The 20714-nt window shown below is 39.3% G+C and overlaps 1 protein-coding gene across 2 annotated transcripts in view; it reads right to left on the bottom strand.

Annotated features, from left to right (window-relative positions):
- Nucleotides 1–19113, bottom strand: part of LOC135334213 (uncharacterized) — a 30244-nt gene extending 11131 nt beyond the window's left edge. The window contains exons 1-24 of one of the 2 annotated variants that reach the window (XM_064529317.1): nt 18952–19113; nt 13809–13877; nt 12209–13006; nt 10213–10336; nt 9502–9719; nt 8981–9274; nt 8548–8856; nt 8127–8456; nt 7827–7969; nt 7344–7679; nt 6556–7079; nt 6276–6475; nt 5023–5225; nt 4708–4939; nt 4258–4371; nt 3407–3652; nt 2948–3219; nt 2415–2514; nt 2139–2294; nt 1814–1930; nt 1474–1596; nt 1254–1379; nt 928–1041; nt 434–577 (exon numbers count right to left, since the gene is read on the bottom strand). In XM_064529317.1, coding sequence (XP_064385387.1) covers nt 434–577; nt 928–1041; nt 1254–1379; nt 1474–1596; nt 1814–1930; nt 2139–2294; nt 2415–2514; nt 2948–3219; nt 3407–3652; nt 4258–4371; nt 4708–4939; nt 5023–5225; nt 6276–6475; nt 6556–7079; nt 7344–7679; nt 7827–7969; nt 8127–8456; nt 8548–8856; nt 8981–9274; nt 9502–9719; nt 10213–10336; nt 12209–13006; nt 13809–13877; nt 18952–19015 — 5356 coding nt within the window. In that variant the 5' untranslated portion in view covers nt 19016–19113. The remainder of the gene's footprint in view (nt 1–433; nt 578–927; nt 1042–1253; nt 1380–1473; nt 1597–1813; nt 1931–2138; nt 2295–2414; nt 2515–2947; nt 3220–3406; nt 3653–4257; nt 4372–4707; nt 4940–5022; nt 5226–6275; nt 6476–6555; nt 7080–7343; nt 7680–7826; nt 7970–8126; nt 8457–8547; nt 8857–8980; nt 9275–9501; nt 9720–10212; nt 10337–12208; nt 13007–13808; nt 13878–18951) is intronic. The other variant, XM_064529327.1, reaches the window with a different exon arrangement.
- Nucleotides 19114–20714: the final 1601 nt, after the last annotated feature.

Genomic DNA, 20714 nt, shown 5'->3' with positions numbered 1-20714 from the left:
TCACTCACCCATGTACTCAGTTCCATCACCAGAGTAACAAGGGTCACACGCGATACAGTATAAGAAATGATTTAAGATACACTAGCTCAGATTTTTCTGACCACCGGCATGTTTTCAGATTCCATGTGGGTGTAGGTAATATGACATGTATATCTGTTTGTGCTGTGCTAAACTTAGTATTATATAATATCCGCTCGCGGTGCAATTTCTGCATGATTATACATACTGTATATAGCGAGTTATTTTCTTATTATATATAGAGCATCACAACAAAATTTAACTTGTCTACGAAATTATTCTATCGCAATACGTTCTAAATATCCTGCATGAGCTGTACAAATATTAATTGTACGAAATTTGAACCAACGAAAATTACCTGCTATACGATAGCAGTTCGAAAACAGACCAAAATAATTAATTGCTTAGCACTTACCAGCTTCACACACTCCATCCATTAGTAGTGTACCGGCCAGGCACTCACAGCTGTAGTTACCCTCAACATTCACACAGAACATGGAGGGTCCACAAAGGTCAGGGGCAAATATGTCCATAGCTGCCACCAAACACTCGTTGATATCTGTGCATTAATAAGGAGATGATTGAAGCCATGCACAACTACATATAGTTTATAGGTTTTATAACATCGAATTCAGTTGTATTTTATTACACAGAATACCTAAAGCCTAAAGTATACACAGTGAGGAACCTGTCAATATAGCGATCATCTATATTATTATATAGGGGCAAACCAACAGTGGCTGTAATAAAAAGGTGGCCTATAGCTACTAACACAGGTCCAAACACATGTTATGGAGACTTTGCATGAGGCCCATGCATTAACTTGGCTTTAATAACAGAGGGTGCATGGGTGACCACAATAGACTTCAATGGCTAGCTGTAAATGATCTGTCTTTTTTCTATTCTCACCGGTACATCTCCCACCAGACAACAGTTGGTATCCCTCCCGACACGAGCATTCATAACCTCCCTCCAAGTCAGTGCAGATCTGCTCACATGGATCCTCCAGACACTCATTTATATCTGTGAGGGGTGGAAGAAGCAAACAATACATACATGTATTATAGTGGAGTCTTCTATTGATAAGCATAGAGAACCATCTCCAAAGAGGTCTACAATGGACATGCATTCTTAATGGAAGCATTTGCACGCTTTAAATACTCAATTGTGTAAACGTTAACATGTTTGAAATTCTGGCTCGAAATAAAAAAGGTAATTCAGATGCTCTAACGTACTTGTGCAGTCCATCTCATTGGATGCCAGTTTGTAACCAGGGAGACAGTCGCAGGTTTCAACACCAAATAATCTCACACAAGATTGTGCACAACTGTTACTAGCATTACACATCGCTACTGGGTCAACTGTAGAAATAAATGTAGAGGGGAATAAATTGGCAGAGAGAGAATTTTAACCAGTATAGAGGAGGTTTATGGTATAGTGCATGGATGGTCGTACCTTGGCAGGTTTCGTTGTCAGTGTTGATGGTGTAACCTTCCTCACAGCTGCAACCAAACCCTCCGATTGTGTTGTTACAGACCTGATGACAACCACCATTGAGCAACAAGCACTCATTTATGTCTGAAAGAATTTTCAAACGGGAAAATTAATGTAAAGTAGCAATTGAAGATTTGCATTGGGTCTGAAATTCGAAAACAATAACTATGATTTTAATAATTACAGGTCTCTCAAAGAGCTATACATTCATACTCAGTTTTGTATTTGGACATCGCTATAACTGAAGTTATATCGGCCATCAAAGATAGCTACTGCAACAGCTCATCCACATAATAAGTACCTCTACATTCTGTTTGGTTAACGAGCTCATAACCAAGGTAACAGGCACACTCGAAGCTTCCCGGTTGGTTAACACACAAGTGAGCACAGCCGTGGGTACCGTTACACTCGTTGATATCTGAGGAGATTAATAGCTTAATTGCAATTATATATATACCAAAGCAAGCCATGCATATTTAAATGCATGAACACTACAATTGTAGGCGTCTAAACTATGCTCCTATAAAGCCTATACCACACATAATTAAAATCTATACACATTATAGCTACCGTACCATGATAATAATTATTACAATACATAATTTATTGCTATATAGGGATCTTACCGGCGCACTTTGACCCGTCTCCACGATACCCGTCAGGGCATGGACCACACATGGCCCCCACTCCTGGAGCAGGGACATCCACACAATCCACACCCATGAAACAGTCAAAGTTGGCACAACCATCGACGTCATCTTCACAGAAGTCACCCTCCCAACCTGAAGCAGTGTACCGTGTATACACAGTTTGTACTTCTACTATAATATCTTGTGTACGATTGACAGCTACAAATCTTATAGACTAACCAGAAGACAAAACATGTACATGTATATGTATACCTTGAGGGCATAGACAGTTTGAGACGACAGTACTGGCACTCTGATCCACTACTCCCTCCAGTGTGCAGTTGCCATTGTTCACACAAGCACAAATCACAACCTATAATATATACAATTATCAGAAAACCCTCCAAGAAATATCTAAGTACCCTCTACAAGTACTTCTAGTACGTATACAATTATACTATACACTGTATATTATAAACTACAGCGGGTATGTTTCGAGGGTATAAACTTTCGCGGAATGACCGTTAGAGAGGTTTTCGCGGATTTAATTTTTGTGGAATAGCAGCCTTTTGCAGCATGCATGCAATATTAAATTCGTCAGTATAAATGTTAGGGGTACATACTTAATAAGCGAAACCGCGGACATAATATAATTATACCCTCAGAAATATCCCTGCTATAATACGGTAATTGAAATCTCAAAGCGATGTATATCCATGCATGACATTGTGGTGATCAATTCACTGACGCTCCAAATGTACCATGTCACCCTGGTCAAATCAATTTACAGTTTGAACCATCTTTACCTGCACTTCCAGAGTTGACCCAGAGTCCAGCTCATCAATGGCCAAAAACACAAGAGAAATATCAGCAATCGTATCAAGCTGCAATTTGAATGTATACTCCACCGTAAAGTTGTCAATGGGGGCAGATAGTAGAGTGGCCCCAGCTGGCAGTCCATCCACCACTGTAACATTGACATTGCCCTTATCATCAGTCACATTGAACACTAGTTCAGCCTCTTCCCCCAGCATCACATAGAGAGTGTCAGGGCCGTTGATCATGGGAGGGAAGTTGGCTGTAGTTGCATGAAGTTGACAATTAGTATAGTAAGACAGTGCGTTGTTGCCTTAATAATGTTCGGGCATGAGCAATACCTCGGCACATTTGAAGTACACACAACTTGTAAAGACTACGTACACTATACGTACAAAGCTTCACAGGGCATCACTTACGTATTTCATTGAAACTGATAATTAACTTACATGCTAGCCTCTCATCTTCGTCAATTATTGAAATCATCGTCATAGTTTCTAGGCCGATGTTGATGTCTCCTGTTTCCATAGTGTCAAAAATACACTCGACATTATCTCCACACGCCTGAAGCACTTCTGCTGATGCCATTGCTACCACTTCATCCAGGTAGGGTGGATCATGGTCAAGGACAGCAAAGTCTGCGGCAGTCAAGCCCTCAGGGTAAGTGAAGAGAGACTCTGAAGCATCTAGTTGCCCTGCGAGTACAAACAATAATATAGTCAGTATTATGTAACATCTCAAGGTACGTACACTTATAATTTATATACGTTATTTACTCAGGATACGCAATAACTGAAATGCCTCGAGGGCAAGTGCACTACTGAGCCAATATATCCAATGTGTGCACGAGTGAGCTGTGTAACAACTGATTTGTTGCATTCCTTGTGCATTCCTTTCCGTGTACACATCACTCCTTTTATAGGACAACTAGTTTCAACTACTTGTGGTGGCTGTGGAATGCACCAGACGCATGAAAAACGTTTTCTGCCTACCACTGAATCTGTTTAACAGTGTTATACTATAAAAGGGACCGTTTCAGGTTACTGGGCAGAGGGTGGGCTTTAGGTAACTTCAGCCATACTATGCCAGTATCTAGATAGTGGCACAGTTCAAGGCTTGACCTGTGCCATATGGCAGATATTGGCACAGTGTTTCCTTTGATCTGCCCACTCAAAATGCAACAATTATACGTACAATGTATACGTACGAGACTGTATGTATATATATTACAATCTATAATGATGTCAGCACACACAGGCCATTTGGCAGTAGCAGTGTACTCAGGGTTAATATAGCTCACATGATAGTCCCACTTGGTGTAGTATACGAAAGGAAAATTCAGAAAGAGGCACTAAAGTTCCGTTTCGGAATCTGACATCATCAGTGACATCACCGTTGTAATTTCCAACCATTCCTGCAAGAGGATCAACCATTAATCAATAACCAGAGGGACACTTTACACATAATTATACCAGCATTTGTATCACATAGCAAATTTTACCAACACTTATAAAATTACAAAAACCCATAAAATTGCAGGGTCTTTAATATGAGGTCATGCATCACTCTGTACAAATGTATCTACGTAATTTTAAGCTTGAAAATACGTACCCTATATAGTACATACATATACCTCTAACAAATGACTAAGTTCACAACACATTAAGTTTAAAGCGCAAGGTGTTCAAAAGAAAGCTCCTGAAGTGCTCTTATTCGCGTGCAAAAAGCTATGAACGTCATGTATATATACCTCTAGTTAATCCACGGAAGGCATCAGGGATGATAACTGTGAAGGTGAGCATGCTCGAGAGAGTCACCATTAACCCCATTCCATTCGGGAACGTGGCCAGAATGGAATTGGAACTGCTTCGAGACACAGAGTAGAAGTCAGTGGATATAGAAGAGCTTACGTTGACTAATTGGTCTGTTACATCGTCTCCACTGATTAGAATCTCAAGCTGTCTAGTTGCATTCAGGCGAATCTGTTAGAGGGATAATGATTAAAATAACTGGCAATCTTAATTCCCAAACATTTCAAACCACATATTCAATTCTTCTTACGTACTTCTACAGGAGTGTCCCTGCTCATAGCAAAAGCAAAACCACCTAGTTCAGTAGCGCTAGAATTTACGAGTGGTTGCATACGAGCTTGCACCCAGAATGTGGTGTCATTTGTTTCCAATTCCAGTAAAATGTACTCTCCCCAACCGTTGAATGTGAACTTAGTTCCATCAAGATTAGTGAGATGAGGATCACCAGTACAGAAGGCTGTGTGTGTGCATGTGTGTTGGCGTGTGTGTGTGTGTTTTGTGTGCATGTATGTGTACAGAACATTTACATGCAGAATAGATACTGCTTTGTAGCTGCACGATATATACTGACAGAAAACATGTACTGTTGCTTAATGGTTAGTTAAAGATCAGTTTAATCTGCAGATAATAGATATGTTATGGGATTGCCGTATACTTCTGTTTACTACAATGTCTTACTCCTGTCGAGTATCAAAGCAAGTTGGGTTATCGCCCAGTTTCTGTGAAATGAAAAGTAGTTATAGGTTCTGCGTAACAAAGAAATACTACTGATACCATTGTCTAGGTAAAAGAATGATATAAAGCAATCCAAAAAGCTCTCCATAGCAACCAAAGATTGTGTGACGTGGGTATGTGGTAAACAGCAAGATTTTTTTATAGTGGACAATCGAAAGACCAATCGTTGTCGGCTAAGGTTTGGAACTCTGACATAACCCTCCTGAATAGCTTAGCTAACACAAGTATGCATGATTTCGTAAAGCCTCCTTCACTAGCCTTCCCTCACTCTTCGAGGAAATGCGGCCTAGGATCGAGGTTAGATTTCATATAGTTTACATAAGTACCCAAACTTAATTTATCAGGTTTTTGGGTGCCTTTTCGCTTAGCGATAGAACTCAAGCAAACTTGTTGGTGAAGGTATAATTTTTTCACACATTCATTGTTATTAAATTGTCTATATTCTGGTAGCAGCAACTTTGTCCAGGATATTGAAGTTTTATCACAAGTGTTCTGTTTCTGTGGTGTCAAAGACAAACCGCGATGGTAATGACATTTTACGCGTACTAAATAATGAGAAACGAATTTCTAAACATCTTTGTACTCCTGCCTGCCATGATCTTATGAACTGGGCATGTTTAATATGTGATATGAGGCGGATGAACTTGAGGGGCCATGTATACTTATATCACACCTAGAGTTTAGCCCATGTTGACAACGTGGAAATTAAGATAATTCCTAATAATTATGTGATAAGTAGCTATAAAATTTCACAAGTGCCATCAACACTCACTTCTTCTTGGAGGCTGATAAATGGCACAGGTCACTGGAGGTCTTCTAGTCCTGTACAGTGTGTCAACTTCACCTCCTATGCTGCATTTGCGACGTAAGTTGTAATCGTTATCAAGGAACTCTCTTGGGAAGAAGCTAGGACTGTACGCCACCACTCCACTGATACCACTAGCATTGTTGAGTGCCCCACCGTCATTTAGCCTGTGGGGAGAACAAATAAAAGGTTGAGCGTAATATATAAAGGCACAAGCCATACACTGATACATACGTAATTCTCTCACCCATAGCAACAGAGAATGGTGTCTGTCTGGAGAAATCTTGGAGTCACACAGAACTGCCTGTCATACACAGGATCCAATGTCAAAGCAAACATATCAATGAAACTATAAGCAAAGTCTCTTGAAGCCTGAGCCAAGTTGCAAGGGCATCCATCCCTTAGTGTTGTTTCGTTGATGATGTCACTATACACTGTATCATTGTTTATAGTGCTTGTACATTCTGCACGTGCCAATTGTGTGGTATCCATGGATTGACCGATATAATACACCTCATTATGATAACGTGATCCTCTAGCAAGGCTGGAACATGCAATCATCTCGCTCATGGGAAGGTTTGAAAGACGATGATCTTGGAAAGCAGACAAATTTCGGGGATCACTACCAAAAAATGAGGCTGGATTGATGTTGTAGCCGATGGTAGAATAGTCACTATCCTGCGACTGACCCCATTGCAGATCATCACAGTTATACGTGTAGACAGCAAAGGTTACTACACCATCAGTTATGATAATGGCTTCAAACGAATTCTGGAAATGTGAAAGAGAATGGTTCATACGATTACTACAATGACACCTATATATATAGGCCTTGAAGTGGGTGCCTTAATTCTGAGGCTTGAAAACTTTGCTACTTCGAGTTTCAAATTTAATTAGCCTATATAATAATTATAGTTATATAACTTAATTACACACACACACACACACACATGCACACATAGTTATAGGCACATTTTTATGCAGTATATACCCTCCATAAAATCACACACAATCACACACACACACAGCACTCACTCTTCCTCTGTCTATTGCAGTGTGAGGATAGGGAGGAACGTCCCTCCAAGAGGCTACTAGCATCCAAGTGGGAACAAATGTACCAAATATTTCAGCATCGATACGGGTTGATATAAAAGAGCTCACGATGTTCATAAAACCATCAGGGTCACCAGCAGCATCATTGTACACTCTGTACCTTACACTAGAGGTGAGGTCACGGCCGTCGTGGTCATTCCAGAATGGAGCAAGCAAATTTGATTGGCTGATCCTGATATCAGATGTAGGGAATCGTTCTGATGCTGTACCGAGAAAGAGTGGGGGAGTGCCAACAGTCAGCATGCCATTCGTGCAGACCTGCAAGAGGAAAGAAACACTATAATTATTACAGTCATTTTAGAGCAGTCATTGTGTAAGTGAGTGTATATATGTGTGTGTGTGTGTGTTTGTGTCATGTGGATCAAGTTAATTAATGAAAATTATACCAACGTAACTTCAACTCACATGAACGTATTGTTGTGTTGCAGCTCCAAACGGAATTCCAGTGCTTGAGTAAATTCGCTGTGAACAACCATCATCACTACCAAACAATTCCACAGCATCATCAGGGAAGAATGGAGGAATGAAGTCAACACCCAACACCAGAGCTGAGGAGAGAGAAATACGTAGAGTGGATATTTTCAACTTAGATAGGCGTATTGATTCTGGATCAAATCATACGGTACTATATAGCTGTCACGACCACTTTTTATTAACTCTTACACACGCAAATTACAGAGCAAAGTATTGCATCTACACACTTACCTTGAGTGAAAACGTTGATCTGTATACTGTCGTCGCCATATATACAAGAAACACTTCCAATGAAACCGCCAAGAATATTCAGTGTGATACTATTCTCGAGTGTAGTGACTACAAAATTCTCGTCACTAAATTCTGAAGTGAACTCGAATTCTTCTGGGGGCTGCAGGGTGTTGATTTTCCAGAACAAGGCATCAGTGATAACTTCAATATCCGTTTGTGTGGAATTGATATACCACAGGCATTCAAACGAGCTGGTTGTATTGATCATTGCACCATCCATAACTTGATTACGACTACTGTCGGGCTCAATTGCATAGAGAGACAGAGGAGCTGCAGTAACGTACACATGCACAATCGAAGTTAGTTGGGATTAATCATTATAGAAGTACTATTTCGCACCCTGAGGGACTACTATTAATACCTGACACTTTCCTGAAGACAGAACTGGCAGTTGATACAATGGAGTTAAAATCATCTGGGTCCCTAGCCTCACAGATGAACTCCACCCCCTCTAGCATGCTAATAAGGCTTTTGTTCAGCTCAAAATCCAATCTTACAGAGCTGTTGGTATCATCCAAGTAGGTAGACGTAATGCCTAGTGAGGTGTAATCTCCAGGGAAGAGCACAGGAACATTTGTATTGTCAGAGGTACAAGTGAGAGAGGCGGTTGTATCAGGAGGGTCAGAGCTGAGCACAGTCAGGACCGGTGGGTAGATAGTGAGTTCAGGATCTGTGGGAAAAAATAATGATTATGCATGTAGACTTTATGCTTGCAATAATTTTAAATCATTATGAAGTGATAGCTAAACACATGAATATAATTATGGTCAGAGTTGCTATTAAAGTATACATACCGTTGACAGTGATAATGAAGTTTGGCCATAGACTACCATGGTAATTGATAAAATACTCTCCCTGATAGTCAAACCGGGTCCTGATGATGTGCAGTTCAGCATGGTACGGGAATGGTGTGTTTATTTCAAAACGGAACTCAAAAGGTGGTGTATCAAAATTAGTAGATCTATATACATCGAACCAATTAAGTTCAAAATTTCCATTAAAGTCGGAATGTGCAAAGCGGAGTACAATATCCTCATATACATCAACCGAAATAGAGGATCCTTGATAGAAAAAGATGCGACCATTACCTGTCGTGAATGGAGAGAAAGCAAATTTAACACATCGAAGGTAATTAGTATATATACACTTCACGTATAATGGAGGTAATTCAGGCAGAGAAAGTATTATATTGTATTTTCTAAAGTATACTGCCTAAGTTGAGAACAGGTTATAGGCAGTTCTGTAGAAAATGCAATCTTTTTCTGCTGGACGGACATACAATTACATGTAAGCTTTGTACGTGCTCTATACTTACTGGGATGCAGAAGGTGAGGGCTGAAGAAAGTGTCACCTTCTGTCCTGCACGTATGGTAACCTTGCAAACCAGACTCGTATAGCCCTCTGGATGCATTCAAGGTGGTGGAGCTGGGCCAATCATTATGGATGTAGTTAGGAGGAATAGGCACTGCACCATTGTCAATCTCTAGTGTAGGGTTCACGTGTTTGTTAGTGTCCCTGCTTGTACATGTCACACTGTATGGATGAGAGTGTTGTGCAAATACACACAGATATAAACACACATGTACACATAATGCACTTGTCAATCTAATGCCCCACCCTCCCCCCTACCGGGGATTAGACAAATCACATGATCTAATACCCCTACCTTTGGGCATGTTATTTGGTCTAACCCCCTGGTAGCCCCTAGTACAACATGGGGTTATGTGGGAATTATAGACCTGTATCATACAATTCTTCATGGCGAGAAGATAACTGATTGACATCATGTGATCGATCTTAAATTGATCTTTGACCCAATGCATGGATCAGGTAATCTGTCTAAGTCCCCTATAGGTAGGGGAGCAACTTCAAGTCTAATCCCCAACTAATCCCCACCTATCCCTGGTAGGGGGAGGTGAGGCATTACTTTGACAATTACATAATAAATAGACACATTATAATTTATGTTATACAAGCAAACTCTTTATTAAATTATAAGGCTCTATTTCTTTGTCTCATGCCTAACCTGATAATCCTCTCCCCGATAGAAGTTGATCGAACTGTGAATGGTTGACCCAGGTTGAGAATTAAGTTCAAAGCCAACCCGTCAACGTAGTCCAGCTGAATAGACATAGTCACTGGCTCAGAATCTGGAGTATAATTATTATATAAATACGTTGTCCTATATTATTCACTGTGATTCGTACAGTGATTAATCTCGTATCAGTAATTGCACGTCGTCAAGGCAGTAATTGCAGTAATTGCACGTCATCATTAAACACGTGCAATTACTGCCTTGACGACTGCACGTTTGAATAACGGCCGCGGCTAATTTTTTTACTGAAACTGCAGCTAAAAATGTCCTTAAAACTGCATCACAAACGATTAACAATCAATAGTATAGCTCAGAGCCTCCAAGTATACGGTTTTTTCCGTATTTATACGGATTTCTGTCTTCTAATACGGTTATACGGAATTAACTGCAAAAATACGGATATACATGTAGATCTAGAAGACTAGAAGTGACCTTTTGTCAGCTTACAGAATAAGTTAACTGGCCTTATAGTTGACAGTGAATGATCTAGTAGCATCCATAACAGCTGTAGTAGCTCTATGCCCTATACTGGTAGTGAGTCTGATACTGAAAGACAGCTATACTGAATTTATCTTGTAAAGCCAAGTCTCGCTTGCCACGCCCCTTTATTGAAGGGGCAGGGCAATTAAAAAGCCACTAAACAGCATTTCATCTCATTTCCATGTTTTGTACTAAAGATTATCATTAAATACGGAAAAATGAGCTGATTAATACTGAAAAGAAAAGTCTCTACTTGGAGGCTCTGATAGCTACTCGTGCTATTAATCCCACATTGCACTCTTAGCCATATACTATTAATAATCACCAAATTACGTTCGCGCTTTGCGTATAATAATTATAACAACAATCAAAGCCAACATAGAGAAGTGTTAATTTTTTCTGGGTAGTGATCATCTGTACCTACAACTGACCTGATTAATTTTGCTCTGCACAGGCTAACTAAATTCATACACCGATTATGTATTAGTTAATGTACAGTGTAGAGGGGTTTATGACAGTAAACCTCCCGACTACAAGGGCGTAGCCCGAGTGGGAGGTGTGGTTTACTGTCATAAACCCGAGGCACTGTGCATTAATTGATATATGTCCCATCTGATTGGCTGGCTGGTTGCTATGCATCCAGCCTATATAAGCTTACATGACTACCACATAGCAACACTTTTCAAACAAGAAGACAACTAGGAAAAGAGAGCTCGTCCACACCAGGGCTGCTGTCCATACTCAAAGCCTTGCGCAGCTGGGACAAAATATGAGCAGCCAGCCCCTCCCTCCAAGCGAACGGTACAGAGCCACTCCCCCTCTCTGTTCAATTAGTCAGCCCCTCCCTCCATTTACTGCGCAGCAACCAGCCAGAAGAAACAACACAGCTAGCTCTAGACAGGCTGACCAGCTCTCTTCAGCTATATGCCAGGCTAGTAGGCAAGCAAAGGTAAGCTTAAAATAGCCACTCTTATAATTATTATTATTAAAACGGCTTCCTTTTTCTTTGCTGAACAGGCCCAGTGCAGTGCGTGCAGTCAGTACTAGTGCTAGTGAGCAAAAAGCTCAGCCTGAGCCCAAGCCCTCTCCCAGAGTGTCTCTAAAGCAGCTCCTCACACAGCAGAATTTTTGATGGACTAGTCTACAGACTACACCCGACTCCATGTTTTCATTTATGACATTTTGTTTCTCATGCAAGACATTTCATTCATCTTCATTCATCGAAAACATCATTATTTTTATTTTGTTGCATATGCTTGAGGTGCCAATTTATGAGCCATATTTTCCCTTGTAGCCCTGAGGTGCCAATTTATGACAGTTAAACCCCACTAGACTACATGGCAAAAGTGTAGTAGGTGGGAAATATAGATAGATATGCATGGGCACAGGAATGAAGAATACCTGTAATACAGTCATTTCTACTACCACATGCATGCATTCTGTTCACCTGTGGGGGCTCTCCGGATATTACGAACTCTGTAGCTAGTAGTCGGAGAAACTTCTTCTCCAAAATATGCAGCAGCGAATCCTTCTTCTATGCCAAGGTAACAGTCCTGAATGATAATGCATATTCCTTTGCTTGCGAGCAGATCTTGATCATTAGAAGACAGTCTAATAGCTACAGATGATGTTAAGCCAGGAGAGTGGTTCAGTACTTCACCATTCGTAATGTTAACAGTGTTATTTGCATTATCCTGGTTGAAACTGAGAGAGAGTGATAGCTTGCTAGCATTGACGGTAGCAACCTCAATGAAAGCATTGAAATGAATCAAAAGAATACTGTCATTGATCCAATAATCTAGGTCATTAACCCCTACATTGGAGGATAGGATAACTCTCACGTCAAACTCAAACGGGTTGTCTGGTTCTATTCGAAGGTTGAAAGGAGTTCCAAGCATATCTGCAGTGTACATCTCCAAGGGGACAGTAGTAGTTGAGTTGGTGTCAATAAACTTGTTAGAAAGCAGCCTGAGAAAATCTCTAGGATTCATGCGGATTAAAATCAAGTTACTACCGAAGGAAGTACAAGCACCCTGGTATTCAGCCTGGAATGTTGCGTTCGTGTCCGTGTTTCTGAAAACAAGTTGGTTCAAAATACATGGTACATCAGACACACTATCAAATGGCTCGAAGAAGGAGGATTCATCATTGTAGAATGGATTCTCCATCAAGTTGTTGAAGTAGATGTACATGTAGACACCACCATAGGTGTAGAAGAACTCCACTCTGTCGACTGATACGGAGCCTATTAATAAAGGAGAGAGAGCACAAGTCACAATAATAATTTATTATTTAGGTTAATGCATTACAGTAGACTCTCGCTATTCCGGCTCTCTGAAGTACAGCCACCTCGATATACCGGCCATTTGGCTTGGCACGGAATGCTAGCTATATGTTTACTGCACAAAACTCACCCTGAAGTACGGCCACTCGCTATTCTGTTTACCGGCCAGTGCTGGCTGTCCCAAACAAGGTTTTCAATGTAATTTATACGTGTATTACGGCCGGATATGACGTTTTGGGTGTGGTTTACCAAATAAAATTGGATTACACTTAAATAGAGAAGAGAATAATTTATTATCCTACATTATCCTCGAGACAAGAACCGCAAAAGTAGTCATTAGATTCGAGGTAAGGTCGTTTTTAAGCCGCGGCTATTTCCTGAGCTGCAGCCACCTCACTATTCCGGCCAAGCTGCATGGTCCCAAGGGTGACCGGATTAACGAGAGTCTACTGTATAACATAGTACAGTACATGGTATATAGCTATAGCAGTTTTGATTGTGTCATAATACATAATCATAATCGATGCTTTAGACTAAGAGGTTGTATATTCATTAAGTTTACAACCTCATTAATTCGAAGAGTTGCAGGTAGTGGTCAATATAATTATGTTACATTTTTTGGGAAAAAATCGGATTTTTTATGATCATTTTTTATGAGAATAATAATTTTAACCAACCAAGATAAAAAGGGCATTCTATATATATGCGCTGTACATACAGTTATAATTATGGTCCCCTGCCAAAAACACCTACACCCACTCACCAACAACACAGTCATTTTCATCGCAGTTGTCCATGCAAGTAACACACTCGTCGATACCTGAGGGGGTAACTAAACAAGAGTTAGATCATGTTTGCCATGCAATCTGATTGGCTAAAGGAAGTGTTCTATCCAACTTAGAAAATCATGTACTTAGCTACTTCACTTAGAAAATTATGTAGCAAAGATTAGATAAGAACAGGAGTGGCTAAATACTCATGGTTGCTCTATGATCTAAATGCTTAGACTAGGCCCTGATAAATTATGCTCGGAATAATTTTATTTTAGCTAGTCTTAAAATAATTGGGCACAAATTAATGTCCATTTTTGGTAAAGATCATTACATTAAGTTTTGCATAAAGACGTTTTCATCAAAAAATGCTGAAGTTAGATCAGTTCAAGTCAGCAAGATAACACTGAAAATCATGATTATATTAATTATGTCATGTGTCAGTTGCATGTGTACATGTGCTGTGTTTATGTCTACGTTTTAATTTTGTCTATAATTAATATGTCGCATTTTTTTGCACTTTTATGAGAATAATCTGATTTTTTATGAGAATAATAGGCACATTTTCAAGAATTAAAGACTGAATAGAATAATGGGTGAAAAAAAGCATAATTTATATCAGGGGCTTAGACACTATTTAGGAAGTTTCCACATGATTTAGAAGTCCTCAGGGCTAGTAGAACCCTCACTGCGTTCGGGATACTACAACCAGCCCTTTGGGCTTCTAAATCATGTAGAAACTTCCTAAACCATAGATAGAACAGAAAAAGGATTGGAAACGACCAAGCCGCCCTGTGTCAACGGGTGAAACACTCCGCGATATGATTTCGCGCTTGCGAATATTTTAGTTTTTACCATACTAAGGTTGTATTTCAACTGTTTCTAGCTCTCTTATCAACTAGCGATCACTCAGGATCTAGGAGGTACTCTAGAGAAGTAAGTTTACACCACTGACAAGCTCTAAGTCCGTTGTCTTTACTTTGTTTTTATACTTTTTATTGAGTTTAGCTTGAAATACTCCATGTTAACTTTTCTCTTTCCCTGCTTGTGAAGCCGAAACAGCAAAGGACATTGCTTGACTTGCAATTGGTTATTATGTATCTAAGTGCTATAATTATATAGGATTCTTTTCATGCTATGGATAAGCTGTACTGTTCATAAAGTATATAGTCCTTCAAGTATACTTTTTGAGACACCACGGGTCTTGACCTCCCACGACTTCATAGTAAGAGCTATTCCTTCTTGTATAGCATTTATTTATTTGTGACAGGCTCTGGGAAAACCAGACTATTGGAGCAGGCTAAAATGTATACACCAATAACATTTTATTTGAGATTTTATACTGTAGGCATAAATTTAGCTGTAGCTCAATATTATAAATTTTGCTCCAATAGTTTGGTTTTCCCAGAGCCTGTCACATTTAGTAATAGTGGCTGCGTTGCTTAGTCGACCTTTTAGAGCTAGATTCTCTTTACTTTTTACTTTTTAGAATAATCAACATCAATTTCACCATTTCTATGTACAGCACATAGTATGGCAGCAAGACAGGTAATGAGAATGCTGACTATAAATATAATCCTTTGTAGTTTTAGCCACACCCAATAACGCGGAGTGTTTCACGCAAACATTTTCGTTTCTAATCCCTCTTATCCATGGTCTAACTGACAATAATCCATAAATACTGCAATCTGATTGGCTAAAGGTAGTGTTCTATTCAACTTAGAAAATCATGTACTTACTTTTAAAATGAATTAAAGCACCGAAGGTGCTGATGCCTCGGTGGAGATGCCAAAGCTACATAACATAAAGCTACTAATAGCTTATTTTTGCAATAATTATTTTACTGCATGCAAACTTAAAGAGTGGGTAATGATCGATCATGATTGTTGTTAAAAACGATCGATGCCAAAAGTTCAAGTCTAAAATTAATGGCCATCAGCAGAGCCTAGTCGAGCGTCGCCGCCCTCCTTGAAGGAGGTCGGGAATCAAGCCTATCCACAGTTTTGTTCTGGCCTGTTACGCAATAGTATCATGAATATCATTCATTCTATGTGGGTGCTAACCAATAGCGATGAATTAAAGTGGGTGTTGGCCTCGCCTCTCAGTCAATCCAACGTGTGCAAAATTCACACGTGGTACAGTTGAGTGGGTGTGATCAATCCCCTTGAGAGATACTGCAATCTGATTGGAGCTGGTGGAATTGTTGGAATTCCAACAACAGAACAAAACTGTGGATAGGCTTGATTCCCGACCTCCTTCCGGGCAACGGTAGAGGGCGGCAGCGCCCGACTAAGCAGAGCCTTGCAGTTCTCTTCTCACTCTTGCAGCTACCAATAGCTAGCATTCTAGCGCAGAGCTAACTACTAAGTACGACGAATTAAAATCCAAGAAAACATGACTAGAAGCCTATAGAAACTCTTACTTGCACTTGATTCATCCTTGAGCAGCTGTAGCAGTCTACACAGACACACACACAGACACACAAACACACTACCGTATACCTCGCTTGCGCATGCGCACCGAAGCATAATCATGTAATTCACTTAGAAAATCAAATCATGGTTGCTATGTAAAATGCATGTTCCTGTTTATAGGAAGTTTGCACATAATTTAGAAGCCCTCAGGGCTACACTACATTCGGGGATACTATACAACTAGCCTTTGGGCTTTTAAATCATGTAGAAACTTCCTAAACAGTGTCTAATTGATTATGTAGCTCATAACTTACAAAAGTCTTCGTTTGATAATAAAGGTCGGATGTCAAAAGGAAAACTGTACCAGAAAACCGTCTATGCAATACCTACACTATTAATAGTGGTATTTCAAACTTAATTTTTCCTTACTATAGTTCTGCATGTACATGCACACTGTATTTTCACACACACTACCAAATTAGGGTGTAGTCAGGCTACATGCATTCCATAAGCATCTCTCACGTTCCTAGAAATAGATTACTCCATGCATCAATCACACCATGCACCCACTCAGTATGGTATAACAAGCACTTGCTCGTAACACCTTTTACAAACCAACATAGTTTGGTTAATTAAAGAGTAGGAACCTATACCGTTACTCTATCAAACAGAAACCTGATTTAAGCAAATACCTATAATTATATACAGAAGAAAATGCACTCGCACTGAAGAGTATCATTGAAACAACTTGATTCAGATTAACATGGAAAACTTAGAAAATGCACTTGCATGCATGTAATCTGGATTCAAGTGCCTATCAAGTACCAACAAGGATTGATTCACACAGAAAGAAACTTAGGAAATGCACTTTTAATCTAGATTCAAGAGCACTCCTATAACATATCACGTATAATTATAGAGTATAGGAACCAATAGAAGCCTGATTTCTGTGCTCTATTATCTATGGTTTAACTTACTGAAGTTGACGTAGCTATTTGATCGAGTAAAACCCTGAAAATGGATTTGTTGTAGGCTACCTAGTAGCTATTAAAGGCCTTAACTAGATAGTAGAGAACTTGTTTCCTGCTGCGCAAGACAGAGTGCAGCCAAACAATAAAGTTAGGAGGAGATCTCAGGGACAATTCAAGTAAATCTTAGCATGTTGTTTGTGTAGACCATGATTACCTATATGAATCTGCTTTTGCGCAGCAGGGTTTCATCAGTCTATATGATATGTACATTAGGATTCCAGGATCTAACTATTAGTAAGCTGGAACAAATACTTTTTTTTACAAGGAAATTTCATGTTAATTGGTCACATGATGGTCACATGATCTTTATTTTCATTTAAAGATACTATGACAAAACAACATGACTGTGCAATTACTATGTTTAATATAATACTTTTCAATGTATGTGACGTTGGCTAAATACCCCTGAGTAATGAACGATTGACTTGATTAAAGATTCACACGGAAAGAAACTTAGAAAATACACTTATAATCCAGATTAAAGTGCACTCTTAAAACCTATCACCTATAAAATAAAATAAAAAGAGTACAGGAACAAACAGAAACCTGAATTAAGCAAAGGCCAATTAATACTATACGGAAAGAAACTTAGAAAATGCATGCACTCGCATTTTAAGAGTAGTAAACGATTGACTTGATTAAAGATTCACACGGAAAGAAACCTAAAATTAAAGTGCAATAGATTCACATGCACTCCTAAAACCTATCAACGTACCAACATAATTAAAATAGGGGTAAAAAGAGAAATAGAAAAGCAAAGGCCATGCAAAAACTATATACGGCTATTAGAATCGCATTTATCTTAGCACACCATAAAAGCATGCATGGTCCAAAGCCGAGAAATGATAAATTACGGCCCCAACATTAAAGAGTAGTGAACAACAATTGACTTGATTTCAGAAAGAAACTTATAGAAAATGCACTTGTAATCAAATGCTCTATCACCATGCACGTACCTAGCGGTCTCATGGATCAGCCCCCTCCTGAGAAGGAGGGGCTGATCCATGCATGCATGAGACACGTACCAAGATAATTTGTTCAGGTTGCAAGAGTATAGGAACCAAATCTATTCGATGGAAACCTGTTTTCATAGACTGAGTGAGGGAAAGAAGCTTGAGTTAGAAAAGTAGTCTACACTGTGCGCAAAATTATTGCCGAATGAATGTAAAAGCTTGTAATAAAATATCCTACGTAGCAGCATAGAGACTAAGTTAAGTACAGAGATGGAAAGCTTTAATTGTTTACGCAACAAATCAAAATTAGCGGATTGAACCTCTTCACTTACACTCGTTACTCACAATTTAAAAATTATGTTTGTTGCTTATAGATGTGCAAGCTTGCGCAATTAAACATCATCAATTGCACGTGCAATTGACATTATTTTGTGCACAGTGTAATTATAATTATAGAGCTATCGGTAGTCTGAAACTCTTCAGTCTCTCTAATTCTTGACTACTCAGATTGGGCGCGAATTGCGAATTGCGAGTTTTTGCTTAGATCGACAAAAAACTCACATAAATTAAGGACAGCATGTGAATAAAAATGTAATCAGGCCTGTACAGTGTCATTCTAGTTACGTATTTTGTTACAGTATAATTTATACGGATACTAATACGGTACAAACACATTAGACGTGTCTATTTCAACTGGTAAAAAATGTTTAGCATTGACATGTAGAGCATTTTACTTACTTGCGCTGGCTGGTTGCCATGACCACAGGAACAAGACGCCAAATATGAATGCAGCTATCTTCATGCCACCTCAGAGAGCACAGTGTACATGAAGCTTGAAAAAATTATATCACCTCCAAAACTAGCTACTACTTATATACAGCTTTGCTGTATCCTGTTTGTATAGGATAGAAGAGGTGTTAATAATAATGTACCCATAATTGCTGCATAGCTGCATAGCTGGAGCAAACATAGGTAACCTGGTATTAAATTGGAAGTATAGCAAACAAGGAAGAAGGAGGAGAGCTTTTAACAATAGAGATCTTATAAGAGTGTAAAATGAAAATACTTGTTATGGCATCTATTTTGTAATTATACTTAATATAATTATCCCGTTGCTACGTCACAAGTTGTTGCCAAGTGCAATATGCAGGAGGAAAGCTTTAATTAGCAAGCTTGCAAGACTACAGTGTCACTACAATAACATGATACACCCATGCAAGTGCACGTGATGGACAATGGCATCCCTACCACTAGCTAACACTGTTGCCGTATGCGTTCGAAAGAACTTATCAAAATGGGTAGATCTAATAAGTATGTAAAATGAAAGTGCTTCTATTTTGCATTATAATTCATGTGCAGATTTCTGCAACAAGCTAACACCCACTGGCCTCAATTTTGGGTAGTGGGCTGTAAAGTGAATCATAGAAAGTGAGAGCACTAAGAGAATGATGTCATAATTATTGTAATGTAGTCACGAATCACTGTAATCACTGTAATGGTGTAATCACCGTAATGTGTTATGAGACATAATGAAATCAGAGACTTAACTGCAAATCTGCCATCTCAATTAAGTCTGTCATAATGTGGCAACAGAACTTCCCCTGCAGCTTCTGTGTGGATAAACCTTCACCTATATACAGATTAGTGATTGTTGGTGATGAGACTCGCCTTGACATCAAATCATGTGGTTTCTGGAACCCAAAACAGGATGCATTCTTTGATGTGAGTATTCATGTTTAACCAAATGCTCCCTGCTATCGCTCCGAAGACACCATCACCATCCAACAAGCAACATAAGGCAGCCAAAAAAGAGAATACAATCAAAAAGCTCAAAACATAGGTGTGCTTATACACCTCTCGTCTTCTCAACTACAGGCAGCATGGGAAAGGAAGGAACAACGTTCTACAAACGACTATAGCCGCCAAAGGTCAGAACATTGAACTACATAATTATGTATAATATAACACTATATTTTTGCCTATAGTACACATTTGTAATGGGTGTAATCACCGTACTGCATGGACGTAATCACTGTATAATCACCATAATCGGTTGTAATCACTGTAATGAGTTTAATCACCGTAATGTATAATATTAGTAAAACCAGTAGGTTTTACATAGGATTGGCAGTGGGTTTGCCCGTGTTTAGCAATATTTCAATTATTTTGACTCATGTTCAAACTGTTCTATCTCTGCAGGGAAAGGCCACATCAAGAAACTGGCTAGACAGATAGTTTATTTAGCCTTTTCTCTCTTTGTATCTCTCATTTCATAATCCATGACCATTTTAATAAATGAATATTGTCATTTTAAAAATTGTACTATTTCTACATTTCACCGCTCTTTGTCTGACTGACTAAGTAAGTAAGTAAGTTTCTTGCCCAGCATTTGCTCCAAGTACAGCCATCTCCAGGACATTCTGCACAGGGTTTCCAAACGACTACAACCTGGATTAAAAAGCGCTTCTTCAGATTTGCGATTGCTTCCACGAGGCAGATGA

Source organism: Halichondria panicea, chromosome 1 (genome assembly GCF_963675165.1).
Source record: "Halichondria panicea chromosome 1, odHalPani1.1, whole genome shotgun sequence".
Lineage (NCBI taxonomy): Eukaryota > Metazoa > Porifera > Demospongiae > Suberitida > Halichondriidae > Halichondria > Halichondria panicea.
Note: the sequence above shows the minus strand (reverse complement) of the source record. Positions and strands in the feature narration are given on the sequence as shown.